Source organism: Drosophila ananassae, chromosome 3R (assembly GCF_017639315.1).
Source record: "Drosophila ananassae strain 14024-0371.13 chromosome 3R, ASM1763931v2, whole genome shotgun sequence".
NCBI classification, from domain to species: domain Eukaryota; kingdom Metazoa; phylum Arthropoda; class Insecta; order Diptera; family Drosophilidae; genus Drosophila; species Drosophila ananassae.
Window position 1 is genome coordinate 26,188,334 of NC_057930.1, and position 26,736 is coordinate 26,215,069.

The following is a 26,736-nucleotide window of genomic DNA, read 5'->3' on the forward strand; positions in this document are numbered from 1 at the left end:
CTCCTTTAGCGCAATAAATATTAATTAAATAAGAGTGAGTTCTACCTATAAAAAATATAATTAATTTATAATTTTCAAATCTCCGCCCCTGGAGCTTATCACCCCACGAGCCTTATCAATCAGCTGATGCGTTGCCGCTTCGCGCTGAATGGCCTCTTAACCAACTGTATTTCCAGGCCTCCGCCCAACGGTCACACTGAGAGAGCCAAAATAATAAAAGGGGGCCGAGAGAAAGGTTTGCCAGCAATATCAGCTCGATAATCAAACCACAACAAACAACAAAGCAAAACAAGCTCTATAAACTATTTTAAGTGACAAGGGACGTCCCAGTAATACAATTTCCAAGGGACTGTGAAGTGTGATACAATTGTCTAAATTTAACGTGCGAGAAAAAACTGAGTAAACTTTTGGCAGCCGATTGAACAACAAAAAATATATAGTACATAGTAACAGGCGATGTCATTGGAGGATCTCAAGAGCAAGTTGCGCCGTCATCCGAAGATTTTGGGCGGAATTGGCCTGCTGACTGCGTAAGTAATCAGACCACCTTTTCACTGATTTGGTCAAAACAAATCCACCCCCCAACTGGAGCACCTGCCACAGGTCCCACACAGCGAAAAAAGAACTCGAAAATTCCGTCATTTGACACACTTACAGCCATTACATGGGCTACCAAGGTTTTGGGGGCTCGTCCCCACACGTTTTACTATTTTTATTTTATGGCGCCACACTGCCCTCTATACATCGTACGATCGCGATATAGTATAATTATAGAGAAAACTAAAAACAAAAACATCAGATCTTGTTTTCCGCATTCCTTGTGGTCTAACAGGCGTTGTCACACCTGTGACGTCATTTGTTTACATCAAGCCTATGAATCAGAGTGTAAGTGCACCTAAGGGAAAGTAATTTAAAATTAAGCAAACATCTTATTGAAAAATAATCCAATTAAAAATAAAGGTTTTCTTATCAAAAATTCAAAAGAGTATCAAACACGTCACTTCATAAGGTCAACTCCTTTGTGGCCTCTTGAAAACACGATCAAAACAAAACGTACGATTTTGTAAAAGTGAGATAGCAAGCGTAGTGGAGTTGTTTTTGTTTTTGCGGATTGCTTACTCTTCCGCTTCTTCTCATTCAGCAAAGCAAAACAAGTGCGTTCACAGCTGTTCAAGGCCCCCACCACTCTCACACCCACACAGATACGCAGATACACAATACATAGTTGCGAATAGTGGCGCCATAGTGCGCAGTTTTTAATTCCTTCGGGCCCCCCGCGAATTTCGAATAGTTCTCTCCTTATCGGAGGTGATTTAATTCTTGTTTTTCTGGTTTATATGGCTTGTTGTTGTTTGTTGGGGAATATTGGCGCGTGTGTGGATCTCTTGGGGCTGACGTGCCCTCTTTTTAAATAAACTATTTGTTTTTGTTGTTGTTTTTGTTTTTGTTTACCTCACGTTTATCTCAATAACAAAATACTTGGCAGCTATAGTTGTTGTTTCTCATTAAGGTCAATTAATAAGGGGAAAAGTAAAAATAATAGGGCAATAGGTAATCCTCTTGCAAGAGAAGATCTTTAATATTAATTAAACTTCAAAATTCATTCAACTTCATTGCAGTGCTGGATTCTTACTTTACGAGGCGCCTCAGGTCCGCCGCTTCCTTGCTCAGTATGTGGACAAGAAGTCTCCGGAGCCGGACAAGCGCCGCGCCGAGTACATCTACATCAAGTACCACATCTACCGGGAGTCCATGCGCAAGCTGAAGCAGAAGCAGGAGGACGACAAGAAGTGGATCAGCGTGATCATCAATCCGATCGGAAAGTGGTGGAAAGCAGCCAAGCACTCGGTGGCGTGGCGGCTGCTCAACATCGCCCAAAACGGCAGTCAACCGGAGCGCCTCAAGGCAGTTCAACAGCTTATCTGCATGGACCACCTCAAGGACTGGGACTTTCGGCACCTGGCGCAGATCTGCGACGCCCGCACGGCTATTTCGTTGGCGCGCTGCGGAGCGGACACCCGCTGGTTCATGCCTGTCCACCGACGCGGATGCATCAAGAATCCAAAACTGCTCCTCTCCGAGCTGCACGTGATGCTGGCCCGACTTCGTCCCATGTCCTGTGTAGACCATTTCTTCAGTAAATACTTCCCCGAACAGGATCCCATTGTAAGAAAATATTATAATTAACCGAAATGAGAAAATCCCTAACGTGCATACATTTTCCAATTAGGAGGACATACACGAATACTTGAGCCAGGAACAGACTATCGTCCTTTCTACAGCTGACACAGACCTTCTTAAGGAAATCATCTCATTCCTACATCACATTAGCAAGGATCCCCAGGTTTCCGCCAATATCATTAAAGACGGTGGCCTTGTACACCTTATGGAACTGCGAAAGATTTTCAGCGATGACAACGAGACTCTATCCACCTTGTGCAAGGTGCTGGCCAATATGTCCGTAGTGCCCGATGCTGTGGAGCATTTCTTCTCATCCGGGTGGGTTGGTGCCTTGGCCGAATGGCAGCAATGCCCAGATCTTCGCCTGCAAGTGATCTCAGCGAAGACGATGGCTAACTTGGACCATGACGATCCAAACCAGTGCACATATCCGCCAAATGTTTATCCGTTGCATCCGAGAATACGCACTCGCAGGAAGCCCAAGGCGGACATAGTGTTTGTCCATGGACTCTTGGGCGGGGTGTTCATTACATGGCGTCAGCGAGATAGAAAACCAACGGAGCTGGGTCTTTACGGGAAGAACGCTTTCTACACCAGCGAAACGGACGATGTTTTCCTAGTGGGTGAGCAGAAACGTGTCAACGGAAACAAACAGCGGAAGGAGCAAGCCGCCGAGGGAGCGAAAACCACTAATGGAAAGTCCAAGACTGAAACAATAAAAGGTAATTATCCATTTTTATTCACAATCGTTTTTACTAAAATTGTATTTCTTTTCAATCAGATCAAGTTTTAAAAACCAGCAAAAAAGTGGAGGAGCAACGCCTGAGCATTAGCGATACAGCTACTATGGAGTTTGTGGAGACACTTCGAAACGAGGCGGAACTGGATTCGGACTGGGAAGTGGTTCATCCCGATATTCCGCTGACAGCGAATGAGAATTGCATTGGAAAGTTCAGTGTGTCGGGAAACGAGTGGCGAAACCAGGACTCCAGTGACGAGTACACTAACTGCTGGCCCATGGAGTGGCTTCCAGATGATTACCCCGATTCCAGAATCATTGGAATAGATTACACTTCCGCTGTGACCGAGTGGTCGGCCAACTTTACGAAGTACTGTCCTTGTGAGAAGGGACAGGGCCACATTGATGTTCGAGCCGGAACATTAATGGAACGCATCGCTGCCGCAGATGTGGGTAATCAGCGGCCTATCGTCTGGATAGGACATTCCATGGGCGGCCTACTCACAAAGCTGATCCTACTGAAATCCCTGGACTCGCAGGACGAAAAGACCCAACAGCTGGCCAAGAACACAAAAGGAATTGTATTTCTCGGTACTCCGCACCGGGGATCACCGATTGCCAAGTGGAAACAGCACATGCAGATGATTCTTTCGCCCTCCATTGAAGTTAAGGAGATGGAGGAGAACTCGCCAAAACTGCTCGAGATGCACCGCCGCTTCATGGGGTGCCTGCACACGTTCCTGAAACATGTAAAGGTTGTGAGCGTGGCCGAGGGGTCACCTACAATGCTAACCTCCTTTAAATTCCCGCTGCGCATCGTTACGGAGGAGTCCTCTAGGATAGATTTCGGGGACTTCTATCTGCTGAAGGACGACCACTTAAGCCTATCGAAACCGATCTACAGACAATCCTTCCTGTATCAGAGACTACTGCACGTTATCCGCGATGCGGTGAGGGAGAGATCGGAGCCCAAGGATCAGGATGGACAGTCACAGACTAGTCCGAACCAGGAAGTAGTCATCACGAAAATAGTAGCCGCTCTATTGAACGGAGCGAAGGGTTTGTTCGAGTCGCTGCCAAGAGTAACACTAAGATTTAGTTCTTAAGGGGGTCCACATAATAGAACCCTGTTTTTGCACGCCTGTACCTTAATAGTATCCCATACCACTTAGGTTATAAAGAATTTGTAAAGTATTTTCCACGCCGAAACCCATCTCAAATCATTACCTGATTCTTGTAAATACTCTCGCACACCATATAGTTACATAAACAGAAATTCTAACTTATTTCCGTCAACAAAGGACGATAAAATAAATGTTTTACAATCGAAATGTGCCTGTGATTTATGACTTTTTATAATTTATGAGAAATACCTAATAATATCTAGGGTTAATATACGATTTGGATTCAGAAAGAAAGGAAAAAACTGGCTTTCGGGTAATTTTCTATCAAAAATACAAAGAACAATTTTATTTTGAACTTAAATAGGCAATAACATACTTTTGAATTATTTATTTTTACTTGCCGAATGGCTATGGTGTTTCGTAGTTGCTAACTGGGGGTGTCTTGCTGCGAAGCCTGCTTGGCTTTGAGTCTCTCCTGCGCTAATCTCCGGTTCTCGGCGATGCGCGCCATTTGATCCGTGGAGAGCTTCTTGGCTGCCGGTGTAGGTGGCTGTGATGGCGGTAGTGGTTGCCCGTAATCGCTCATGTCTAATGGACCGCCATTCCGGTCATAAGAAGCAGCTATGGGTGCTCCATTTCTATCAAAAGCAGGGGCGTTTACAGTGGAATACGGTGTCGACACCACAGCACCACGGGAAAACGATGGGGTGACCAAAGTGCTGCTACCAGCGGAGGCAGTGGACATGCTCCTTTGGTGGGGCGTTCTTGGTGCCAACTTGGAAATAGCTATCTGTTCGCCTAGAAGTGCATCGAACTCATCAAAGGGTTCCTCCTCAGCGTCATCCTGCTGATCATCCTGGCCCTCCTCCAAGGCATTCGCATCGTGAGTCGGGAAATCTTCCAGTTGACCCAAACGGTAGCGGGTCATGTGTACCTGAAGCGGCTTCTTCTTGCCTAGCCGCTCAATATTGTTCAGCACATCGTCAAAAGTGTAGGTGGGGTACATCCGGTGACCCCAGTGCTGCAGCCGACGAAGAACCTCATCCAGATCGCTTTTCTCGTAGCCCTTTCCCTTAAACTTGATGTCCTTAAAATAACCCTCGATGGTCTGAATTCCCCTTGGGCCACGCAAGGTATCAACTGTCAGGCGGGGTCGAGGATTCCGAACTGCCCGCTTCTTGGGCTCCACCGTTATGGCATCCTGACTTCCGGGTTCTCCGCTTTCCTTGTTGTCCTCGTCGTCGGCAAACAATTTCTCCCCCTCATTGTCGCTGGGCAATTGGTCTAGGTGCTCGGGAACATTGTCGTTAAACAGGTCATCCACCCCGTCGTCACCAAAAAGAGAAGCCATCGACACCAAAGGAATTTCCAATTTTCTCTATACACAACAAAATTTTCCCGCCATTTTCTTCTTCTATTTGCCCGGAGTTCACAGGGGACGTTTACATAATACGGTGCTGCCAACTAGGATGAGTGTAAAAACCTTAATTCTTGCTCTTCTTCTATTACATAACTATTGATTGGATAATTGCACAGGGCCATGAAACACAAATTGTAGATCTAAACGACATTATTTTTTGGTAAATTGAGAAAAACCCGGCATTTGCATTTGTGGCAGTCTATACCAGAGATGAGCATATTATGTGACTACTGCTCGGGTCACGAGGGACAAAAACACGAAACAAATTTTATCATTTAAAATGTAAATTTGTTTATATTAACTTTACGTAAATACTACCTAAGAATAAATGCAGAATCACAATAGAATTTTAAAAACAAATTATTATATTATATTTACTGCTTAGAGTTATGTAGCTCACGACACAGGCACATCGCTAACACGAAATACAGCCCTGTGCGACCGACCTGGCAACGCCAGGTAAACGCCATACTTCTAAGAGCATTTTTCGGGCGAGTTTACAATTTGCAGATAATTTTGGAGAAAACGCGTAAAGAACGTGCATTCGCGGCTTAAAAAAACGAATCGCCAACTCGGGGGCTTAATGTGATTACCACGTGCAATATCATCTACACGTACATCAAAGTAAATTGCCTGTTTTCCGGAAAAAGCCATGCACATTTAGTGGCGAGAAAAAAATTGCCAAGTGTGGTGGAAATCGTGTTCTACGCATTGTACGCCGTATCAGCTGAAGAAGAACACGTAAAGAGAAGGCGCGCAAACAAAACAAAGCGATCATAAACTATGAGATTATAGAATCCCTGGCCGGATTCTGTTGATTCTCCTGAATCTATCAACTCCGACAGCAATGGACAAGCGATTCAAGAGGCCGCTAAACCAAAAGGCCAACTACTCGGATCCGCCCTACCACCATAACGCGTCGCGTGGCTACCAAAAACACTCTCATCCACACGGCGGCCATCCGCACTCCCATCCCCACTCCCATCCTCACTTGCATCACCATCCAAACAAACATTCGCGCCTGCAGCATGGTTATAGCTATCAGAAGGGTGCCACCGCCGTGGGACCCAATAGCTACTATAAGCCGCCTCCTCCACAGCATGTGCAAGCCAGAAACGTGGACGGGGGGGCTATGGCGCCGCCGTCGTCGGGCGGAAACACTAGTTCCGATGTAGTCACCTTGATTGTGGAAAACAATAACCTGAAGCGGATGATTGTCCTTCACCTGAACCTGATGCAGGAGCAGACAGAGGGGTTGGCGGCCAAAGATAAGGAGTTGGATGACCAGAACGCCAAGCTGGAAGTCATTCTCTCACAGAATCAGGAATTGAAGCTGGCGAATGCCAAGTTGGAGGCGACTGTCGAAGATTTGCGTAGACAGCTTCGGAGAAAGAACAAGCGGCCGCATGACGACGACGATGACGATGATCACTCACTGCCCCCAACTGCATCCCAGCGCCAGCAGATTCTCTGCAATGCGGGAACCCAAACTGAGATGCAGGAGGTCTACAATCGGATACATCCTGTCGAACCATTCCCCGCGCAGCAGACCCAGGCGAAGATGCAACCCAGGATGCAGATTCAGAAGGAGCAGCTACACGAAGAGCGGCTGTCCCACATAAAAGCGGGCCACAAGGCACCCGCAGCTGTGACAGCGGCCCGACCATTGGAAAGCAAGGTTCGAGGCGAGTTCAATGGCAAAAAGGTTAGCACCATGTTCCTGAATCGCGTAAATCAAGACTCCAGCTTGACGTCTGCCGAGCACCGCACTCAGGAGGAGAGTGATTCCAAAGAGGAGGAGGAAACTCAGCAGCATAAGTTGGAAGATATCCGATTACAGCAGCAGGAGGAAGAGGAGCAGCAAAAGCTTGTGGAGGAGCTGCCGCAGGATCACGAAGTGATCCTAGAAGAAGTAGTCGAGGACGATATATTCCACGACGCTTTGGAGCCCAACGAAATCGAAGTGGCCACAGAGACCATTGTGGGCGTGGATGAGGAAGTCATTACAGATGCCAACGGCCATATGGATGAGGAGAATGAGGATGATTCCGAGGATGACTCTTCGGATGAAGACGAGGAAGATGATAACGAAGATGGTGATACAGATGATTCTGACGAGTCTGAGGAGGAGGAGGAGGAAGAACACCAGTTGGAAAATAATTTAGACGATTTCTGGAACAATCAGGTAAGCTGCATTGGTTTATTCTGTAAAAGATTCAGTTAAATGAACTCAATCTGTTTATAGATGAACTCTATGGATCTGGAGGAAGCAGAGGAAAAGACGATAGCACCGTCCGGCCATTCCACACCAAATCATCAGCCGACATTGGCGGAAGAGGAGCTCGAAAGAAGTACAGGATCGGATAAGAGTCAAGAGCCGGTTGAGGAAGAACAAGTCGATCAGGAAATAGTGGTTGAACAAATGGAGGTGGACACGGTTGAGGATGTAACGGAAGAAGTCGTCGTCGATAGTCAAACCACTATGGAAATCGAAGTTCACACCGAGCAGAGGGTCTCGATTAGTAGACACGTTAAACTGCGCGAGCAGGACACATCGGAGGATGAAAAGAATGACTGTAATATACTTAAGGATGAACGGGAGCCTGCTAAGACGTCTGTGGAGGACAAGCAGAGTCCACTAAAGGAGGAAAAGAAATTGCGGGACGTATCCACGGAGGAAAAACATCATCGGAGTCCATTGAAGGAGGAAAAGAAAATTCGGGAAACATCCACGGATGAAAAGCAGCATCGGAGTCCATTGAAGGAGGAAAAGAAAATTAGGGAAATATCCACGGATGAAAAGCAGCACCGGAGTCCATTGAAGGAGGAAAAGAAAATGCGGGACGTATCCACGGATGAAAAGCAGCGCCCGAGTCCATTAAAGGATGAAAAGAAAGTACGAGAAATATCCACGGATGAAAAACAGAGAGTCCCTAAGACGACAAAAGAGATTCGAGTGTTACGAGATTCATCTCAGGATGAGGAAATGGTTACCCCGAATGATGAAGGGAACATTTTGAGGACAGCAAAGACGGAAAAGCCGAGTCTCCCGATGTCTACGAGTGAGTGTCAAAATCGGGATAAGAAACTGAATCAATCAAGCGATGTTCCGAGGAATGAGAAAGTGAATCAATCGCGGGAAACCTCTACGGATGAGAAGCTTAAGCGGGTATCCAAAGATCAAAAGTCTCAGCTTGCAGCTCAGAGCACTGAAGAGAAAGTGGACGTGGTCACGGAACCGAAGAAGGATACTGCGGCCCCTAAGGACATACCCAAGGCCGTAGCACCCAAGGCGGAAATCCATCCTAATCCACCCTCCAGTGAGACAAACCTGCCCAAGGCAAACTCCGTTGCTGTATCTCCCACACCCAAGGTTATTGGAGCATCTGTGCAACAGAGGGCTCCTCCAGCTAAAACGGTGGCCAATCACCAGTCCAATAAACTAGTAAAAGGTGAACCAGTGAAGAAGCAACGGTTGCAGGTTAAAATCCGGCAGCACGACATGTTTAATGACAAGAAAGTAGGCGCAACCGCTTCATCCATTTCAACACGGGATCAGAAAAAGGAGAAGGAACCCGAGATAACTGTCAATTCCACGACAAAGAATTCTCGCGATCAAGATAGCTCTCCGATGCCGAAGTCGGAACCGGAAGATGATGAAACGCTGGAAGAACGAATGCGTCGGAAGCTGCAAGAACACCTTCAGAAGGAACAGCGTCGCCAGAGTCAGCAGCCGCAAGTGCTTCTGAAAAAACCCAGCAAGGAAAGCCCAACCACTCATCTGATCTATCCACCCATTGGACCCACATCATCAGCTGGGTCAGCAGCTACTATAACTCCAGCGACTACGCCAACTACGACGCCCTCCTCTACGCCAGTTTCCACGCCCCACCCCACTTCCGCATCCTCTCAGGAAAGTTCAGGGAGCAGTACGAGATCCAAGCAAGACAAGATATCCCTGCCACTGACACCCCAGTCAATGAGCAGTGTTAGCAGCAGCAGTAGTGGTTCCATCCCCAAACCAACAAAAGTCGTTAACAACTGCGCACCACACACGTACAGTAAAGCTCCTTCGAGATCGAAGAAGTCCAAATCCCTGTATCGCACTGCCGCATATCCCTATACGACACGATCGTGGGAGGATCAGGAGTTCCATTGCGATAACGAGTTCTTCCTGGAGGAGGCTGACGAACTGCTTGCGGACAATCCCAGCTTAGAAATACCCAAATGGCGCGATGATCCCGTACCACCCAGCTCTGATAAGAAGGGTATTGAACCTTTGAGCGATGCGGATTTCATCCGGCGGCATGAACCGTATGTTAAGGATGAAATCAAGAGGAAGCGACTTGATGCCCGAAATCTGAAGGACATGTTAAGAAGCGAGGCGATGCGAAGTCGAAAGATCCAGGAAGAGGTTTCGCTTCCTACATCCACATTTTATCCCCTGCCCCACGATATCGAAGCCATCCAGTTTGTCGACGAAGTGCCGGTTCAGGCGTTCGGTGAAAATATGGTCAACATGGAGGCGCGCGACGACTTTAGCTTACCCTGGCTGGATGCGGTTCATGCCCAGACCTCCATCGGCAAGGCCAAGGCGCTGGCAGTGCCTGTGGCCACGTTAGCGAGCAAAAAACTACCTACCAATGCAAAGGAGGCCAGACATCAGGAGATGAACTCCTCATATGTCTACCTTAAGAGGCGCAAGCGCCCGAGACAACGTTAGCCAGGATCCATAGTCAAATCCATTTCCAGGGGGAAAAGCTACGGGAGCTGAGACGGAGACCATGCTGATAATTGTCTATTATTTTTTTTGTATTTTAGTTCTCATTTAAGCATCTTTTTTGCTTAATTATTTTGTAAGATAAAAGTTAAAAGTAACCAACTCTAAAGTCCTGTAATCCAGACCAGACCAGACCAGATTTTTAATGTAAATAGAGTGCCACAATTGTCCATAATTCAGTGTCGTTATTTAGGAGTAAAGAACTCCTTTTTAATTGTTTGGATTTCGTATCCTTTTATTCGAAAGCTGGTAAACTGTTATTCAATTGTGAAAATTAATTATTTTAAAATTTCCTAGGTGTTATTTCGTTTCTGTAAACCAGTTGAAATCGTGTAATGAATTGTAATCCCCACTTGACGTCTGGCCTGGATCTCTTTAGATTAAGTTGCCAGCTTGCAATCCGTTGAAATTCTAAAGAGTTTCCTTCTAGCATGTACGTAGTCTCACAAAAGATCTATTCTCTACCTAGTACTAAACCAGTCGCTAAGTTCAGACAACACATCTCAGCTTTATCACCTTTAAGATCACACGCACTGAAGTGATAAACAAACGCAAAGGATGAAAGTTCTATGGGCTGTTTTATTTTTGGCCAAAACAAAAAGAAATTCTGAGACTTTCAAAATTTATAATCTTTTTTTTTTACTAGATCGTACTGCAATTTTTTTTTCTATTTATACCCTATGTTATGGAAGACGATGATCTCTAGGGCAGACCCCGAGGAGTGTGTTGCGAAGAGTTACTCAGGTATATCTCTGATAATTTTTTTTTCCATGGTTTGATTGTGTGTAAATTGTGTGTGAGTTGTTAGCGTCTGCATAGAGTCATCGGGTCTACACTTATGTATGTATTGTTTAATTTTATTAACTTTCTTTAATTGTTTCATTTTGTACCAAAAACCGAAAAGTCGAAAAAACACAAACACATGATATAAACAAAATAAATAAACTTGATTTCCAAGCCGTAAAACATGTTTTACGTGTATAAATATTTTGCTCAGCACGTCTTCTGTTTGAACTTCTGGCTCGATGATATGATAAGAAGGAGCACTCAGTCCCTCACGGATCACACCCAAGTGGGCCTTTGTAAATTTCTGTAGGTGTTAAGCGACTTATATGTAACTTTAGTCGTAAGTAGACCTGTGACCACATTGAGCCGCTATATCGGAAATGTACATTTATTGTATATTTGCCAGGACGAAAGATCCTTCGCCCAATGGCTTTTTTTACACCATCAATGTAATTAGCATAATTAGTTCAATTTAATGAAGATTCAACTGAGTATCAATTCGGAATTAATTGCCACCACAGTAGAGCCCATAAGAAAATGGAAATACGATACACCTACTCTAAGCAAAAATGTACTACATACAATGTATTTGTATTTGTTTAACAAGTTTTATTGTAAAGAATATGATAATAATATACCGGATAAAGTAATATTTAAAGCAAAAAATGCAATCAATACTCTGACCCGCACGGTTCTGGTGCAAAGGTGATATGTTTGTGAAATTCTAATAATTGACAATTGGATGCAGAATCTACATACATATATTGCAGGCCACTTCAGGACTGATTGTGATCTTTAAAACGTTCATCAAAATTTCATGTACACACTTTAATATCTACTTATTGCTTTGCGTCAAGTACTGATGTCCTGTGGTGGCCCACAGCTCGTCCACTTCCTTCAAGCTATCGCGCCAGAGCGTCTGCAGCAGGGTCCATCCTTGTTCCTGGGTGACCAACAGATAGTCATTGGTGGGATGCAGGGTGTGGGTGTAGAGACCCATCACCAGGCTCTGAACCAGGCGGGCGGCCACGCAGTATTTGAGGTGACCCAGGTCCGAATTGCTTATGGGATTTATACTGTTGTAACCGGCCAGAAAGACTCCGCCGGTGGCCAGGTCGTTGGCCTGCAGGACCATGTAGGTGAGGGCGATTCCAACCTCGAAAAGCAACGGCGACTTGCTCGTGTCTCCGAAATCGATCACCCCCTTGATGTGGTAATCATTTTGGTTTGGCGCCTTCTCCACAAGTATGTTTTGCTCGTTATAGTCTCCATGGATGATCTGGTGCTCGAGGGTGGGCAGCAAACTCAAGATTTTGGACTCAAAATAATCGATGACCTCCTCGCATATCAATCGGCGCTCCTGATCCTTCACCACATATAGGAATTGCCTTAGTTCCGGGACGCTCTGCAGCATCCACAACGTTTTATGGGTCTCGTAGGCTTCGTGGGTGAAATTCTTCAAGGCTCGATCCAACCTAGCCAAGTACTCTCCGCTACGGAAGAGTAGGTGCTTCGTCGCCGGTACCTGGTGGAAGACCTCCGCAGGAATAAACTCGAGAAGGCGCACAACGTTTGAGTTTCCGTTGAGTCGCTCCACAGAATAATACTTTCCACTGGCATTTGGAATCGGCCTGGGGCACTTGACACTGTGTTTTCCTAAAAGATTAAAAATGTTTTTTGGGTCTGCCAATTAGATGATTAATATTTACCCAAGTACAGCAGCAGTTGATTCTGTGCGTCTACAAAGCTCTCCTTTTTGGAATCCAAGGAATTCAGGATCTTCAGCACGTAGCCATTTTGACAGTGCGTCACAATCAGAGGGTTTTTTACATTGCTGGAATAGGGTTTAAATTATAAAATGAATTATAATCCATTGCTCTGGGACGTCTAGCCAGTTTTTTATTACAATTCTCCCCAATATAAAATTCAAATTTAGATTTAATTCGGGCTGTTGACCCTAAATGGTGTGACCATATGATGGAAAATTGGGAACTTCCCAATGGGAAGTTTTCTATCGCGCGCATTGGTCACACTGATATGTTGCGGAAATTTTGGCGGTAAAAAGTTGCGACTTTGTTGATTGGCCGTCTTATTTATGTTGTTTTGCAATTGTACCCAACCATGGGCATCACCGGCTTGATCCCCTTCGTGGAGAAGGCGTCCTCCAAGCTACAGCTCAAAGATATTCGAGGCACCACAGTCGCAGTGGACACCTACTGCTGGCTGCACAAGGGAGTTTTTGGCTGCGCAGAGAAGCTAGCCAGAGGCGAGGACACCGATGTCTACATCCAATACTGCCTGAAGTACGTGCAGATGCTGCTGTCGTACGACATTAAGCCAATACTGGTCTTCGATGGCCAGCACCTGCCAGCGAAAGCCCTGACTGAGAAGCGGCGCCGGGAGTCCCGGAAGCAGAGCAAAGAAAAAGCTGCGGAGCTGTTGCGACGCGGACGCATCGAGGAGGCACGGTCTCACATGCGGCGATGTGTGGACGTGACCCACGATATGGCCCTGCGCCTGATAAAGGAGTGCCGGATGCGAAACATCGACTGCATCGTGGCGCCCTACGAGGCGGACGCCCAAATGGCCTGGCTGAACAAGGCGGACATTGCCGAGTTCATCATCACCGAGGACTCGGATCTCACGCTCTTCGGCGCCAAGAAGATCATTTTCAAGCTGGACCTCAATGGCAATGGCCTGCTGGTGGAGGCGCACAAGCTACACTTGGCCATGGGCTGCCGGGAGGAGAACTACCACTTCGATAAGTTCCGTCGCATGTGCATTTTGTCTGGCTGCGATTATCTGGATTCATTACCCGGAATCGGTTTGGCCAAGGCCTGTAAATTTATACTCAAAACGGAGCAGGAGGATATGCACATTGCTCTAAAAAAGATACCCAGTACCCTCAACATGCGAAATCTGGAGGTGAGTCAATTCCCAAAAAATGGGTAATCCATCACGTTAAGCCGTCTATAAATCACTGTGACTTAGGCGTTAATTTTCCATTTTGTCACAGGTAGCCGACGAATACATTGAGAACTTTCTGAAAGCAGAAGCCACCTTCAAGCACATGTACATCTACAATCCCCTCGAACGCCGCATGGAACGGCTCTGTGCCTTGGAGGACTTTGAAACTGACGAGCGCTATTGCAGCAATGCTGGAACCTTGCTGGAAGACAAAGATCAGGCCCTCCACCTCGCTCTAGGCAATATAAATCCCTTTTCCCTGAAGCGCTTGGACAGCTGGACACCGGAGAAGCCCGTGCCAACTCCAAAGAACATAAAACGGGCGAAACACAAAAGTATTTGGCAAGGGGAGTTTCTTAAGGAGAACCTCAATGTCGAAAAGAAGCAGACATCCTGTGCCTTGTTCTTCAAGAAAGTGGATTTCGTGAGCAAGACCATTGACGAGGATATCGAGGCTAACCAGCGTTTGGAGGAGGCAAAGCAGACGGAGGCTCAGGTCTTTACAATGTACAATTTTAGAGGGAAAAGGAGGAGGAGTCCCAGTCGGGAGGAGTCTTTAGATACGCAGCGCACTCCTCCCCAATCGCCAGTGCAGAAAAGTCGCCATAATCCCTTTGCCAAGGACCGATTGGGACCAGATGCCCTTCAGAAGTCCCCAGCAGTGTGTGAGAATGGGTCTTTACTGCGATTATTGAGTCCGAACAAGGTAAGTCCGTTGCATGGGGGAGCAGACGAAACGAGGGTCAATTCCCTCAAGAGAAGCATTTTCGCCAAGGAGCAGGTGGAGGTGCGCAGTCGATTCTTTGGCTCCAAACAGTCCAAGCAGTCAGAGGAGCAACCGATCCAGGAACAGGATTCCAACATTAGCCAAAAAAGGTTGAAGTTACAAAAGCAAGAAGCTACAGAATTGGATGAGGACAGGCCTTCAAGCAGAAACTCACATGCGAGTGAGGCCGACTCAGAGCCGGCCTTAATGGAGTGCGAAGAAACAACTTCCGATTCACCCGCACCTGAAAGTATTCCAGACAGGGACAGGGATGAAGGCAAAATACGCATCAAATCGCTGGACTTGCTAATTGAGCAGCGAAAGCCTTCCACCGATTCCGAGAGCCACGAAAGTGATGCTGTTATTCTGCTTTCCGACGACAGCTGTAGTTCCCAGCTGACCCCAGCAACCTCCACCAATTCGTCCTCCAGCACCACCACTCAGCGGCAAGACTCTTTTCCGTCCGTTGGAAAAAAACGAATCGGACTGAGTAGACAGACTTCCACTGCCAAAAAAGGAACGCCCAAGACGCCCAAAAAGACGAACAGCAAACTGGGCGCCGTGAGCCAGAATCAAACTAAGTTAAGCATGTTCGGATTCCAGAGGCGGCCCGCCCTCAAATAGTTTCCTATTCACACAGACTGTAACATTTTTGTTTATTAGCGTAATCTAATTTATTAAATTGAAGAACCATGAACCTATCAAGTTATCTTACAGTCAAGGTGTACAGTCAAGGTGATCTCAGAGCGGGCAACTGCGTCACACTCAGCTGCGCCAACTAACAACTTCAATTAAACAGGGTATAAATAGATGCCACAGCTCCCTGCGAAAGCACTTATCATTTGTTTTTGAGATGCTGCAAGACTGACATATTTAAACAAGAAGTGCAGTGTATTTTTCCTCTTGCCTTCTTGAAGATAATTCTCCGGATGTGATGCGAATAATTTAAATAAGGGTCAATGGAATACTCCCTGCTTCGGCTTACCTATCCTCCTTGACGAAGAAGTTTCGGTCATCGTAGGCGATGATTTCCTTCACTTCGCTGATTGTGATCCCGTAGAGTCGTCGCAGCAGGCTCTCCACATCGTCGGCCTCCACCTTAGGACGGACATCTGAGCCTGGCTGGAGGAGATCACTGTCGCCCGTGTCGGGTTGTGGCTCTGGGGTTGGATCGTTGCCATTGGAGGATGCCTGGCTGTTCTCCTTGTTTAGCTTCTCGGCTCCGTCATAGGTGTGATTCAGGGTGTACGACTTTTTGGACATGTTCGTCAGCTCCACATTGTTCCACTGCTCCATTTTTGGGGGCTCTATCGGAGACGCAAAAAACCGAATTAAAAAAATCCGAGTGTAAACAAAACTTAATTAGAAGGCGAAGGAATTTGAGGCGACGCGTAAAATGTTTTCGGTTGCGCGTTCTCCGGCGGAATGAATTGTGTTTCAGCTCAGAGTCTCAATTGAAACGAGTTCGTCGACGTCTTCTCCATATCTTATGCGCCAGTGTGTGTGCATTACGGTACAGTGGAGCCTCTTCAGGTTCTACTAGCAGCTAGGTTCCATAAAGTTAGTTGATAATTTGCAATAGTTCGCTTTACGAATAATATTTTCGTTTCGATAGAAAAGCTTCTATAAGTTCGTCTTAACGACAGTCTACTGTTTGATTTGGTCGCGTGAGACTTGTGGGTGTGTGGGTGACTGTGTGAGCCTCTGGCGTTACTTGCAGTGTTAATTTGGTTATTTGTTCAATTTCTTAAAGCCCTGTTTGTATTTTGATTGCGACTAGAGTGCTGCACCGGTGGGCTAAAATTCATATTTCATTTTACTCCACCGGGCCTTATCAGGGGGCCGCGGTGGTGGTTGCCCAACCACCTGGCTGGCGGTCGTGACGGGCTTCTATTAACGCTCCACCGCTTTGGAGCTCATCAATTATAAGAGCACATAAATCGGACAGATCGCTGCCGATCATTTTGGATTACTAAAACTGATACTGACGACACACCGCAAGGCAGGGCAAAAAACCGTTCGAGGCGGATAGGGTGGGCCGTAAATCCACCTGTCAGTGGAAAGATTTGAAAAAAATAAGGGTAAACGCCTTAGCGGAATAGATAACCATCTACCAGTTGACGGGAGAAATGTGATAATTAGTGGGCGTAAATAACTGAGAAGTCTCTCAATCAAACACCGATAGTTGGCCTTGACTCAATTGCAGTTTATTGCTCATACGCAGCGGTGTACGTAACTACGGCTTTCCACTGGGCTGGCTCACCCACACCACCCCACCACCATCCGCACACACGCACGGGGGGCAATTAAAATCCAAATGAGACACGCAAATATGTTCAGCTGACTGCTAATAAAGCACTTAAACAAGCCGCATCCAAATCGGTACACATAAAATACAGAAGCCCGTCTTATTTACCTTTTGCACCTGTGGATGCACCTGTATTGGAGTACAACTGAACCAGGTAAACGAAACGCTTTTGAACCGAAAACTGGAAAACTCTAACCGCCTTTAATCACCTTTTCAGAATGCTATCACATAAGTTGGGCGGTCGGTTATGTAAACGGTGTAAACTTAGTAACTAACTTGGCTATAATCGCAGCAACGCTATGAAAACAATAAGACGAGTGGACACATTCAAAAATTCAAAGCAGGGGGCAGGTGCGCCGACACGTGAATGGAATTTGGAAACAGCTGATACCTTTTTAAGTTTCCAGGTGAATGGATTTCTGCGTTTTCCAGCACCGGCAGGTAGCGGAGGGCTATTTGAATGTTCCACCTTTACAACAGGTGTTTTGGATACCTATTTACTTTACTACTTTACTTAATAAAGATCCTTTGGAGGGTTGAACTTTTGAGATCCACTGGATCTATGGCCTCCCATCTAGGAGAATTCTCTCAAACAAACAACACCTTTGAGTTCGATCAAATGTAAAAAAATTAACAAAAAAAAAAATACAAAGCTAAACACTGATTAAAAAGAAAATAAAGAATAACTTTAGAGGAATCATGGAGTTGGTAGTTCGAAATCGAATGGAGGACATACAAAAACGCAACAATACGACCTTCGGCGGTGTTTCGTTTGACGTAGTCCACGTTCCTGATGCCTCTGAAGTTGAGCCATCACCCATACCCGGGGAGAGCTTAGAGCAGTTTCCCATAGAATTCCCGCTGGCGGATCACACGGACCCGTCACTGTGTCGTGATGCGTTTATGAAGGATCTCCTGAAGGAGCACGATAGAAAGAGTGCTTTCCTGCGTCTCTCCACCCGAAAAACGACGGGGATCGAGGAGGTCGAGGATATGCAGACTATGATTGCTCGCCCCACGATGGCCGCTTTGAATCCTATCGAGATTCTGGCCATGCAGCAGTTGGCAAGGAAATTCCGGGGAAGTACCAAGCGCAAGACCGTAGAAGAGATCATCGAAAGGATCCGGGAACGGCAGTCGGCGCTGTTGCATCTCAGATTGGACTGCCAAATGGCGTCGATCGACTATCTTACGAAGATCCTGACCAAGCAGCTGAGCCTCTTCTCGGATCCTCTGCCAGGCAACGTCGAGGACATACCCTTCAATCTGTTTCGTTGGTCGTTGGAGTACTTCGAGGCACGCCTGAACGTCAAGCAGATATATCTCGACGTAATCCAACGGGAGCGGACAAAGGACGAACTTAACTGCATAAAGTTCCGCACTGATCTCAGTGAGATTACCAGCTTCGCAAACGCGATCCTGAAGCAATTTCACGAAAAAGAAGATCTCTGTGGTGGTGTTACAGCAACCCTCCGGTAAGTGTTTCATTTCATTAATGAGATCCATATTAATAATACTATTTCGTCTTCACGTAGCAATGCTTTTTTCTATAATCAGGCTCCTTGGGTTGCTAGTCTGAGATTTCTAGAAAGCTCTATAACGTCCATGAGGTCAGTCAGTCACATTAATTATGTTGGAAGCCAAATGCGAATGCAGAGTCTCCAAAGGGGAACAATGGAGCAATACGATAATAATAGTGGTAAGAGCATCTAAACTGAAAGATATTTAAAGGTATAATGGCCTTATTTCTGCCTTCCACAGCACTTGACCCCATCGAGGAGCGCTACCAAGTGAATTGGATCAGGAGCTGTGCTGACCAGCGAGTCCTGCGCATGGACCACCAGGAGGATGAGCTATGTGAAGAACTATCCAGCCTGCAGGAGACATGTGACGTTGACAATGCCGTGCACCTCCACTCCGAGGCGGTGTATTTGTACGAGATTCAGAGGCTGCAGCAGATGATCGGAGATTGGCAGACGCGCTACGATGTCGATCTGGAGCAGGCAGAACTCAACTGCGTTATTTCCAAGAACAAGCTGCAAAAGTGGAGGGGCGACCTTGCCTTCCTTAAGGAGCGGGAGGAGTTTTATAAGACACGTATTGAGGAGGAGCTTGTTAAGATGGACGTGGAGGTAAATGGTTTTTAGATTCTAAAAGCTACCTGGAACTCACTTATATTATTCTCTCTAATAGAAGAGGACGTCTGATATTTCTTCTAAAAGGTCCTCAAAGTCATCTCGCAAGAAGGACACCAAGAAGACCAAAAACTCAAAGGCAGCGCGATAAGTTTGTAGAATTGGTAGAAATTCGTAAATGTTTCCAATGGATATATGAAATAAACAAAGAACTGATAATAAGCTGTCCTTCCTTTCTTTAATAATATGTAATATTTATAATAATTTATAATCAATGTAAGTCTCACGCTTAAATTCTCGTTTTGAAAAGTTCTTATGTTTCAAACAGAGGTGATTTAAGCTTCAAAATTTAAACGATCAACAAATACGACAAATACAAAAAAAAATTAAATAAATAAAAAACAAAAAATTCGAACTCTTAGTTAAAGGATGGACTTTTCGAAGCTGCAAGAAGAGTTCTACAAGGATGTGGCTGCTAAGAGGGATACGTTGGATAAGAAGGACCAAGGGCCTGATAGGGAGAAGCGGTTCTCCGAAAAGATTATGGGAAAGCCAGTCGTGAAGAAGGTGCAAAGGGTTGAGGAAGTAAAAGAGGAAAATGAAGAAGAAAAGGAAGAAAAAGAAGAAGTAAAGGAAGAAAGAGGTTCAGAAACAGATGAAGAAATGGAGGAAAAGGATGAAAGAAGGTTATCAAGGGAAGCCTCTCCTACTGGATCTGAAAAGATCGATCTGGGGGAAGAGGAGGAGGCTGATGGCGCCGCCAGTGTGGAATCCCCCGACTATATGGGAATCAAGTTCCCATTCCCTGAGCAGACAGACCCATCCATGTGCCGAGACGAGTTCATCCAGAGTATTCTCATGGAACAGGAACAAAAATACTCGGAAATGAAGCGCAGGACGACAGCGTCCAAAAAGGGAGCTTCCCTCGAGATGCCAAAATCGGTTTATACCGTTTCTGGCGATGAAAACCCTGAGGCTCTGATTCTGACGGTACTGAGAAAGTTCCGGTCCTCCCTCTTCCATACTGGCTTGTCCCTTAAGCGCTCCACCAGCTTCAGGAGGAAGTCCTCCGTGTGGCCCCGGAGCACTCTGCTAATGAATCTGAACCGTGACGTCCAGAAGGCGGCCATTGAGTTCCTGTCGGTGCGAGTCCTTAAGCAGCTGCGCCTCTTCACGAGTCCTTGGCCGGGCGAGGTTAAGGACATACCGTACTTTTTGTTCCACTGGTCTTTGGAATACTTCGAGTCACGACTGTACATGAACCAGCTCTACCTCGACGTAATCCAACGGGAGCGGACAAAGGAGGACCTCGACTGCGTCAAGTTCCGCACGGATCTCGTCGAGATTGCGAATATCATCTATGATATCCGGGACGAGTTTGCCCATGATAAGAATTTGTGCGATCACGTATACCTAATTTTACGGTGAGTGAGTGAGTTACCCAAAGGAGCCAGTTAAGTCACTCTCCTTGCTCCTTAAGGAACGCAATGTACCATCAGAATGCGCCCTGGATACAAGGACTAAAAGAGAAGCAGAAGGAGCGGGATCAGCTGAGTCGTCATAAGATGGTGCAAAGTTCGAGTAGCGCTTACTTCATGGTGGCCCGAGAAACAACAATTCTAGATCGATTCGAAAATTCTGCAGGCAAGGATTCAATTTCTGGATCAAGGATTCTAGCTAATAAGTTATACTTTTCACAGCTTACGATCCCATCGAGCTGCGCTACCGGGTTAACTGGCTCAACAGCTGCGCGGATCAGCGGCTATATCGCTTCCAAATGCGCGAGGAAGCCCTAAAGACGGAACTGGAAGAGCTCACCAACCAAATGAACTTGGACACCATGGTACAGAACAACATGGAGTTCATGTATGGCCACGAGATCGACAAGGCTAAGCGCAAGATCCAGGAGTGGACGGTGCGCTACGACAACGATCTGGAGAACGCGGAAGTGGCCGTGCAGATGACTAGACTAGCCCTCCAGAAGTACAAGGACGACTTCAAGTTCTACCAGGAGCAGGAGGAAATGTATAAGCGGAGGATAGCGGAGGAGAGGGCGCTTATGGCGACGGAGGCGAAGATTCGACAGGATAAGCAGGTGGGCATATCTAAGATATTAAGACTCCTCCATCATAAGCACATCTTGTATTCCATTTCAGGCAAAGGCTACCCAGCAAGTTGTGGATGTGGCGGAGACCGTGAAGGCTATCGAGGCTGTCTACAAGCCACCTCCACCAAAGAAGGCCAAAAAGAAAGCAGCCAAGTCCTAGGACTCATCAATATTCGGCAAACTTATTTATGTTGGCAACCCAAACAACGAAATAATCAACCGAACAGTTTGGGGCATGAACTTAGCCCCGAAAGGGTTGTTCTCCAGGCCTTCAAAGTCACTGTCGATGGGATCGGGATCAGGGAACCGGGGCATTTATTGAATTGGAGTGGTTGGAGAGTGGGTGGCGTGGGAGTTGCGCCAAAACTTAGGTCAAACATTTACCATATTCATTATTTTTGCTGGCGGAGACAAATGAAATTACGGGAAAACGATTCCGGGGTAGGTCCCCCTTTTGGGAAATTGCAGTTTTAGGAAATCGAATTATGTGCAGTTTAGTAACCCGTGGTAACCTTCGCCCACACCCCACCAGGGAATTAAAATACGTAGTTATAAGGATGGCCATGCATAGTTATTTTATGCGCCGTGGCAACATAGCTTCGCCCGCGTTTGTTACCCGGTTGCTTGTGGGCCTCTATTTACGCTTAGAAAATAAGGAATAGAAATTTTTCATCGGCAGCCAGAGGCGGTTCGGGCGAATCCCTGCGGAATGCCGGCAAATCTTCGACCCGCGACAAATGGCAGTACCCTCGAGGACTGGAAGGTGTTCGAAGTGTTGTGTGGCCCCGAAAAGGGCTTCAAAGCCCGCCCAGATCCGTCGCCAGCTCGTAAGCCTACGTTTCCATCTTGCCAGGTGAGTACCAGGCTTCGTCCGTCGCCAAGGAGGCAGTAGCCATCCGTCCAAAATTAGTCTGGCGGAATCGTGTGCCAAATTGCCATATAAAAACCGGGGGGGCAGACATCATATCAGGCCAGATTTATGTGAATTCGCAATTGAATAACGACTTTTGTTCGCTGCCTTTTATGTTTTTCAAATTTATGCGGTTGTTAGGGGAACTAATGGTTATTTTCGGGGGGATTTGCATAAAATTTAATGAGTTCCAGTGGTTGTGATTGCAGTCTGGATCTGAAAAGGGTGCATAATTAGTGGGCCCGATTGGCGGAAGAATGGGGTATTCCACATGTAAGAGTATTCATCGTACCATCACACTAAAAGAAGTTTAATTTTTGTACTTATTGGTAAGCTATCTCATCGTCCTGTTAGCCCACATATCCGGCCGACTGCACAATTAACTTGGCCAAGCTTATCGAATGCTTAGCACATTTCTGTTCCCAATCGACCCTCTCCAAAGTGCAGACAATTGGCCAAAACTTGCACACCTCATTTTCCGTTTCCGGCCAAAGCAAGCCTTTTCCACCGTAAGGTACAAAGCCCATTAACCACCCGGAACCTAAAACCCATCCCTCCTAGAATCCGCAGTCGCGTGTGCGTGAGTCCGTTGTGGATATTGCATTGGATATATTCCGCACTTGGCGCCATGTGAATGACCCAAATAATCCAAACAAACTGAAAAGTTTTCCGAATGTGTAAACGTGGCTGAAATGGTGTAACTTGCCAGTCCCTGTACCCAGTTCCCTGTCTCTGTCCTGCCCCTGCCATTGAGCTCGTTTTCACTTGGAGCATAAATTGTAGCATTGTGTGATGTTATGTTGAGGTAAATTCCTCGGTGCCATGCATCGGTCTTCCCCATCCCCCCTGTTTTTCCAGTTGTTAGGCAGAGGTTGTTTGGTGGGCTCCCAGGCCAGGCGCTTCTCCGAACTCTATGCTTAGTCCTTCGAAGGCTCTGACTGAGCACGGTTGCTTCGGTCCGGTGGAGTTTCTGGAGTGCTTGGCTTGAACAATGCCCAGTGACAATCATTTGCATCACCACCACTTGGGACACAGTGGTGGGCTGTCGCCCCATCATCATCATTTGGTAGGGTCTTCCACTCCCATCCTCAAGGAATAAAGTAATTCTTCTGGAAAACATAGTGTGCTATGGAATACCATAACTTTGGTGTTTTTGGATTCTGTCTTGGACCAACTTATCCGTTCTACTTATCCGAAGCTAATTTTCCTTTCTTGTTATTTTACCTTCAGTTGGATACATCCTGTGGCACTGCGGGTATCTCAGTAACCGAGCACCATCATGGTCTGGACATAACCACCACTTTGCGCAGTGAACTGGCTGCTCTGTCCTACAAGAAGGAACGGTTAACTGGAGAGGTACATATTATTATACACCCAAATATTAAGTTTAATATATATATTTTTAAAACAGCTTGCTGAAACGAGAACTGCTTTGTGCAGCAAGGATGCGGACATCGAGAATCTACGTTCGCAGGCTGCCAGACAAACGGCCCTCATCGGATCCCTCCAGAGCCGCCTCCAAAATGCGGAGAGTCGAGAGCAGGCGGTACAGGCCAGGTGCGATTCCACTATCCAGACAGTGCAGCGAGAGAAGCGAAGCTCCGACGAGAGAAACAAGGAGCTCATCTGCAAGATCCAGCATCTGGAGTCGCATGTGGCCAGCGAGGAGTCCCACAAGGAACAGGCTCAGGCCCAGTTGCATGACCTCCTCCGGCGCCTGAGCATAAGCCTTGGATTGGGGGTGGAGGTGTGCGAGGGCGGCCCGAAGAACGCCCATGCTACGCCCGAGTGCATCGTATCGCGGGCCGAAGAGGTGATGGTGGAGCTGCAGCGAGCCAAGGCCAAGATCAGCTCCACCTGCGACACCCTCAGCTCCTGCGAGAACGAGCTGCTCAACCTCAAGTCATTGGCTAACATCGAGAAGCAACGTCTGACGGCACAGTTGGATGGGGCTGGAAACCACAATCACGAGCTCGAAGGACGTTGCCGGCAGTATGAAAGGGATCTGCAGATCCAGAGGGATCGCCTCACGGAGTCGGAGATCAACGGAGAGAAGCTCAAGGAGGAGCTACGGGGCTTTGAGTCGCGCTGTCACAGACTCCAGAACAACCTGGACAGGATTCAGGGCGATCGACTCCAGTTCTTGAGGGGACTAAGCAACATGCTCAATGTTCCCGAGCCCTGCGAGACTCTCATAAAGGAGAAACTTAGGGAAACTCTGGCGGAGAACCAGGCCATGCATGCGGTAAGTTTTGATTTTGGTTATTGTAGCTATTTTTTATATATTTTTTTTTTTTATTTCTGGCTCTTAGCAAATGCATTCTCTCCGAGATCAGCTTACTTCGGAGCACGAGAAGCTAAAGGAGACCCAACAGACGACCGAGTGCCGCCTCCGCTCTGGGGAGGCACAAAAATGCGAGCTTTCCGAGCGACTGGAGAAGTGTCACGCCGAGATTCATACGCTACGGAAGGATCACATGGGCCTGTCGGAGTTCCTACAGCGCCTGGCCACCGCTATGAACTGGAGCGAATGCTCCGCCCCGCCTGCTTTGGGCGCGGACACCAATCTGATGGCCGAGAGTCTGCTGGAGCGGGCCGAGCGTCTGACAGCCCATTGCGAGCACGAGGTGTCCCACCACCACCATCATCACCACTCGCCGGAGAAGGGCGGCTGCTGTGATCACGCACACCATGGCCAGGGGAAGCTGCGGCGGGAGAGGTCGTGCCACGACATTCCTCTAAAGGAGAGCAGCAGTGTCTACAATCTGCAGCGCAGGGTGCGCGTGCTCAGAGAGCAAGTGCAGCGACGGGATCTACATCTGGAGCTCCTGCGCCGCAAGTTGGCCATCATCGAGGACGGAGCCCGTGGAAAGTGCATGCTCCAGGGCGAGCGGGATGACGCGGTGTGCCGCGCCAAGAAGGCTGCCAAGCAGGTGGACAAGTTGAGCGCCCAGCTGGCGGACGCCCGATCCCAAATCGCGGAGGTGAAGGCTCAGCTGGCTGAGGCCGTGGAGTACAAGATCACCTCGCTGGAGAGGGCCCGCAAGATCGACGAGCTGTCTACCCAAATGTGCGACCTGGAGGATGAGAAGACTCGGCTCCTTTCCCAGCTGAATGCAATGAAGGAGCGCTTGAAGTCCTCCTGTGAGTCCAACCAGAATCGCCGGTGCCGCGATGAAGCGTTGATTAATGTGAGTTTGTGGTCCGCATCTTTGGAAAATTTTAATATTTATTTATTCCTAAATACAGTCCATGCGCGACGATGTAAACCGCCTGAGCTCGCAGCTCTCGGATGCCAACCAGCGCCTGTCCCACCTGCAGTCCTTCCGCACCTCGGTGGCAAGGACCCTGCATCTGAGAGACCTACCGGAAACCGATCTGTTGCATCGCCTCCAGGCCCTGTGCTCCGCCCATCAGGAGTTTACGCTATTGTCAAAACGGTACGAGGCCGCTTCCCCCGTTGGGGATCATCCGTGTCCGCGGTATGACGACCCGATACCCCCCACCGCCCACTGCCGACCTCCCAGGGACCTCAGTCCGCCGGGCTTCCACCACAAGACCCCCACTCATCATCCGTCAGAGCACCATCATGGGTCGAACAGCCACATCCACAACCACAGTGGTCACGGGCATGGACACGGACACGGACATGGATCTGTATCCGGATCCCATGCCAGACGGCAGCGCAGTAAGAGCAGGGACAAGCGGCTCCACGACGAGTGCTTCGACTCGGATGTGCATCGTCTGCACCATGGCTGCAAGGAGGAGCTTCTGGCCACCGGATCCGAGGACGACTTCGACTTCAAGAGCAAGTACTGCTGAGAGGACTCTGAGAACTAAACCCATCCGCTATGCATTTATATATTTTCTGAATAAATTGCTAATCAAAATTTATGGGACTCCTCCGCGTTCTTATTGGGTGGGTAGGGATATGAGGGGAAGGACTCTTCCGCGGTGCACTCCCGGCTAGTTCCGCAGGTCCAGCAGCACTCTGGGAACTTGAGCAACGTATCCATGGCCTGGTCGACCAGGCAGCCACTGCTCGGAAGAGTGCTAGGGCAGCTGCAGGATAGTTTAGTTGTAGAACGTAGAAGGACATCTAGGGACTATCCTTACTAGTATACATAGGCGAGTCCTTCGGCGTTCATGCAAACGGTGGTGCCGCAAGTGTTGGGGTCGTTGACCTCCTCCCCAGGCTGGAGGGCGAAGATGTCGTACTTTTTCTTTTTGCCCACACGGACATGAATCGGGTAGCACTGACCGGGATATTCTGGAAGAATCTATTTAGATTTAATACTAAATAATTTATTAAACTAAACTTACTAGTATCATGTAAATTTTTAACAAATATCATAGACTCTAAGAGGCCCACAAAAACCAACGAAACAAATATAAAAACTATGAACTTCATTGCGGAGTTAACTGAAGAAAACTGATGGAAAGGCGTTAAAGAAACGTCTCCAGTTTATAGGCTTAAAAAATAAATAAATAATGTCTTGAATTTCTTTTCCAA

The 26,736-nt window shown here is 47.3% G+C and overlaps 9 protein-coding genes across 14 annotated transcripts; 6 read left to right on the forward strand and 3 right to left on the reverse strand.

The window, feature by feature from the left end:
• The first annotated feature begins 170 nt into the window (after positions 1 to 170).
• On the forward strand, positions 171 to 4,251 carry LOC6497647 (protein SERAC1). The gene is made up of 4 exons (XM_001961602.4): positions 171 to 530; positions 1,620 to 2,166; positions 2,231 to 2,903; positions 2,963 to 4,251. Exons 1-4 carry the CDS (start codon positions 457 to 459, stop codon positions 4,024 to 4,026), a joined length of 2,358 nt encoding a protein of 785 aa, XP_001961638.1. The 5' UTR covers positions 171 to 456; the 3' UTR covers positions 4,027 to 4,251.
• A 100-nt stretch (positions 4,252 to 4,351) lies between these two features.
• LOC6497880 (protein TIPIN homolog) lies at positions 4,352 to 5,541 on the reverse strand. The gene has a single exon (XM_001961601.4). It carries the CDS (start codon positions 5,393 to 5,395, stop codon positions 4,472 to 4,474), a length of 924 nt encoding a protein of 307 aa, XP_001961637.1. The 5' UTR covers positions 5,396 to 5,541; the 3' UTR covers positions 4,352 to 4,471.
• A 142-nt stretch (positions 5,542 to 5,683) lies between these two features.
• Positions 5,684 to 11,231, forward strand: LOC26514077 (protein male-specific lethal-1). Its single transcript, XM_014906810.3, has 2 exons — positions 5,684 to 7,649; positions 7,710 to 11,231. The coding sequence occupies exons 1-2, from the start codon at positions 6,312 to 6,314 to the stop codon at positions 10,185 to 10,187; spliced, it is 3,816 nt and encodes a 1,271-aa protein (XP_014762296.1). The 5' UTR covers positions 5,684 to 6,311; the 3' UTR covers positions 10,188 to 11,231.
• A 387-nt stretch (positions 11,232 to 11,618) lies between these two features.
• Positions 11,619 to 17,416, reverse strand: LOC6497879 (hydroxylysine kinase). Of its 3 annotated transcripts, none has more exons than XM_014906380.3 (4): positions 17,281 to 17,416; positions 15,749 to 16,070; positions 12,740 to 12,864; positions 11,619 to 12,686 (listed from the first exon to the last, which is right to left on the reverse strand). In XM_014906380.3, exons 2-4 carry the CDS (start codon positions 16,057 to 16,059, stop codon positions 11,866 to 11,868), a joined length of 1,257 nt encoding a protein of 418 aa, XP_014761866.1. In that variant the 5' UTR covers positions 16,060 to 16,070; positions 17,281 to 17,416; the 3' UTR covers positions 11,619 to 11,865. The 3 variants fall into 3 exon arrangements, with proteins under 3 accessions (XP_014761866.1, XP_014761865.1, XP_001961634.1); XM_014906379.3 differs by having other exon boundaries at positions 17,180 to 17,319; XM_001961598.4 differs by lacking the exon at positions 17,281 to 17,416 and having other exon boundaries at positions 15,749 to 16,639.
• On the forward strand, positions 13,039 to 15,597 carry LOC6497649 (exonuclease 1). Its single transcript, XM_001961599.3, has 2 exons — positions 13,039 to 13,955; positions 14,047 to 15,597. Exons 1-2 carry the CDS (start codon positions 13,152 to 13,154, stop codon positions 15,385 to 15,387), a joined length of 2,145 nt encoding a protein of 714 aa, XP_001961635.1. The 5' UTR covers positions 13,039 to 13,151; the 3' UTR covers positions 15,388 to 15,597.
• On the forward strand, positions 17,286 to 19,580 carry LOC6497650. 2 transcript variants are annotated; one of them, XM_044716136.1, is made up of 5 exons: positions 17,286 to 17,422; positions 17,479 to 18,546; positions 18,607 to 18,770; positions 18,833 to 19,203; positions 19,265 to 19,580. In XM_044716136.1, exons 2-5 carry the CDS (start codon positions 17,771 to 17,773, stop codon positions 19,355 to 19,357), a joined length of 1,404 nt encoding a protein of 467 aa, XP_044572071.1. In that variant the 5' UTR covers positions 17,286 to 17,422; positions 17,479 to 17,770; the 3' UTR covers positions 19,358 to 19,580. The 2 variants fall into 2 exon arrangements, with proteins under 2 accessions (XP_044572071.1, XP_001961633.1); XM_001961597.4 differs by lacking the exon at positions 17,286 to 17,422 and having other exon boundaries at positions 17,438 to 18,546.
• Positions 19,581 to 19,602: 22 nt separating this feature from the next.
• LOC6497651 lies at positions 19,603 to 21,553 on the forward strand. The gene is made up of 4 exons (XM_001961596.4): positions 19,603 to 20,630; positions 20,687 to 20,850; positions 20,907 to 21,301; positions 21,363 to 21,553. Exons 1-4 carry the CDS (start codon positions 19,636 to 19,638, stop codon positions 21,471 to 21,473), a joined length of 1,665 nt encoding a protein of 554 aa, XP_001961632.2. The 5' UTR covers positions 19,603 to 19,635; the 3' UTR covers positions 21,474 to 21,553.
• A 167-nt stretch (positions 21,554 to 21,720) lies between these two features.
• LOC6497652 (coiled-coil domain-containing protein 170) lies at positions 21,721 to 26,122 on the forward strand. 3 transcript variants are annotated; one of them, XM_032451665.2, is made up of 5 exons: positions 21,721 to 21,754; positions 23,454 to 23,579; positions 23,635 to 24,468; positions 24,536 to 25,414; positions 25,473 to 26,122. In XM_032451665.2, exons 1-5 carry the CDS (start codon positions 21,728 to 21,730, stop codon positions 26,043 to 26,045), a joined length of 2,439 nt encoding a protein of 812 aa, XP_032307556.1. In that variant the 5' UTR covers positions 21,721 to 21,727; the 3' UTR covers positions 26,046 to 26,122. The 3 variants fall into 3 exon arrangements, with proteins under 3 accessions (XP_032307556.1, XP_014761765.1, XP_001961631.1); XM_014906279.2 differs by having other exon boundaries at positions 21,727 to 22,166; XM_001961595.4 differs by lacking the exon at positions 21,721 to 21,754 and adding an exon at positions 22,412 to 23,289.
• Positions 26,075 to 26,673, reverse strand: LOC6497878. The gene is made up of 3 exons (XM_001961594.4): positions 26,547 to 26,673; positions 26,340 to 26,493; positions 26,075 to 26,285 (listed from the first exon to the last, which is right to left on the reverse strand). Exons 1-3 carry the CDS (start codon positions 26,632 to 26,634, stop codon positions 26,108 to 26,110), a joined length of 420 nt encoding a protein of 139 aa, XP_001961630.2. The 5' UTR covers positions 26,635 to 26,673; the 3' UTR covers positions 26,075 to 26,107.
• Between the last annotated feature and the right edge of the window lie 63 nt (positions 26,674 to 26,736).

Bases quoted from the DNA above. Each gene is read 5' to 3' on its own strand.
- LOC6497647 (XM_001961602.4), top strand. From the start codon at position 457: ATGTCATTGGAGGATCTCAAGAGCAAGTTGCGCCGTCATCCGAAGATT. The intron at 531-1,619 runs GTAAGTAATCAG...ACTTCATTGCAG, and splicing joins GGAATTGGCCTGCTGACTGC to TGCTGGATTCTTACTTTACG. The intron at 2,167-2,230 runs GTAAGAAAATAT...TTTTCCAATTAG, and splicing joins TCCCCGAACAGGATCCCATT to GAGGACATACACGAATACTT.
- LOC6497880 (XM_001961601.4), bottom strand. From the start codon at position 5,395: ATGGCTTCTCTTTTTGGTGACGACGGGGTGGATGACCTGTTTAACGAC.
- LOC26514077 (XM_014906810.3), top strand. From the start codon at position 6,312: ATGGACAAGCGATTCAAGAGGCCGCTAAACCAAAAGGCCAACTACTCG. The intron at 7,650-7,709 runs GTAAGCTGCATT...ATCTGTTTATAG, and splicing joins ACGATTTCTGGAACAATCAG to ATGAACTCTATGGATCTGGA.
- LOC6497649 (XM_001961599.3), top strand. From the start codon at position 13,152: ATGGGCATCACCGGCTTGATCCCCTTCGTGGAGAAGGCGTCCTCCAAG. The intron at 13,956-14,046 runs GTGAGTCAATTC...ATTTTGTCACAG, and splicing joins TCAACATGCGAAATCTGGAG to GTAGCCGACGAATACATTGA.
- LOC6497879 (XM_014906380.3), bottom strand. From the start codon at position 16,059: ATGGAGCAGTGGAACAATGTGGAGCTGACGAACATGTCCAAAAAGTCG. The intron at 12,865-15,748 runs GTAAGCCGAAGC...ACCCTATTCCAG, and splicing joins TTCTTCGTCAAGGAGGATAG to CAATGTAAAAAACCCTCTGA. The intron at 12,687-12,739 runs GTAAATATTAAT...TTAATCTTTTAG, and splicing joins TCAACTGCTGCTGTACTTGG to GAAAACACAGTGTCAAGTGC.
- LOC6497650 (XM_044716136.1), top strand. From the start codon at position 17,771: ATGGAGTTGGTAGTTCGAAATCGAATGGAGGACATACAAAAACGCAAC. The intron at 18,771-18,832 runs GTAAGAGCATCT...TGCCTTCCACAG, and splicing joins GCAATACGATAATAATAGTG to CACTTGACCCCATCGAGGAG. The intron at 19,204-19,264 runs GTAAATGGTTTT...TCTCTCTAATAG, and splicing joins TTGTTAAGATGGACGTGGAG to AAGAGGACGTCTGATATTTC.
- LOC6497651 (XM_001961596.4), top strand. From the start codon at position 19,636: ATGGACTTTTCGAAGCTGCAAGAAGAGTTCTACAAGGATGTGGCTGCT. The intron at 20,631-20,686 runs GTGAGTGAGTGA...TTGCTCCTTAAG, and splicing joins CACGTATACCTAATTTTACG to GAACGCAATGTACCATCAGA. The intron at 20,851-20,906 runs GCAAGGATTCAA...TACTTTTCACAG, and splicing joins TCGATTCGAAAATTCTGCAG to CTTACGATCCCATCGAGCTG.
- LOC6497652 (XM_014906279.2), top strand. From the start codon at position 22,023: ATGCCGGCAAATCTTCGACCCGCGACAAATGGCAGTACCCTCGAGGAC. The intron at 22,167-23,453 runs GTGAGTACCAGG...TTTTACCTTCAG, and splicing joins CTACGTTTCCATCTTGCCAG to TTGGATACATCCTGTGGCAC. The intron at 25,415-25,472 runs GTGAGTTTGTGG...TCCTAAATACAG, and splicing joins GCGATGAAGCGTTGATTAAT to TCCATGCGCGACGATGTAAA.
- LOC6497878 (XM_001961594.4), bottom strand. From the start codon at position 26,634: ATGAAGTTCATAGTTTTTATATTTGTTTCGTTGGTTTTTGTGGGCCTC. The intron at 26,494-26,546 runs GTAAGTTTAGTT...AGATTCTTCCAG, and splicing joins TAAAAATTTACATGATACTA to AATATCCCGGTCAGTGCTAC. The intron at 26,286-26,339 runs GTAAGGATAGTC...ACTATCCTGCAG, and splicing joins GGACTCGCCTATGTATACTA to CTGCCCTAGCACTCTTCCGA.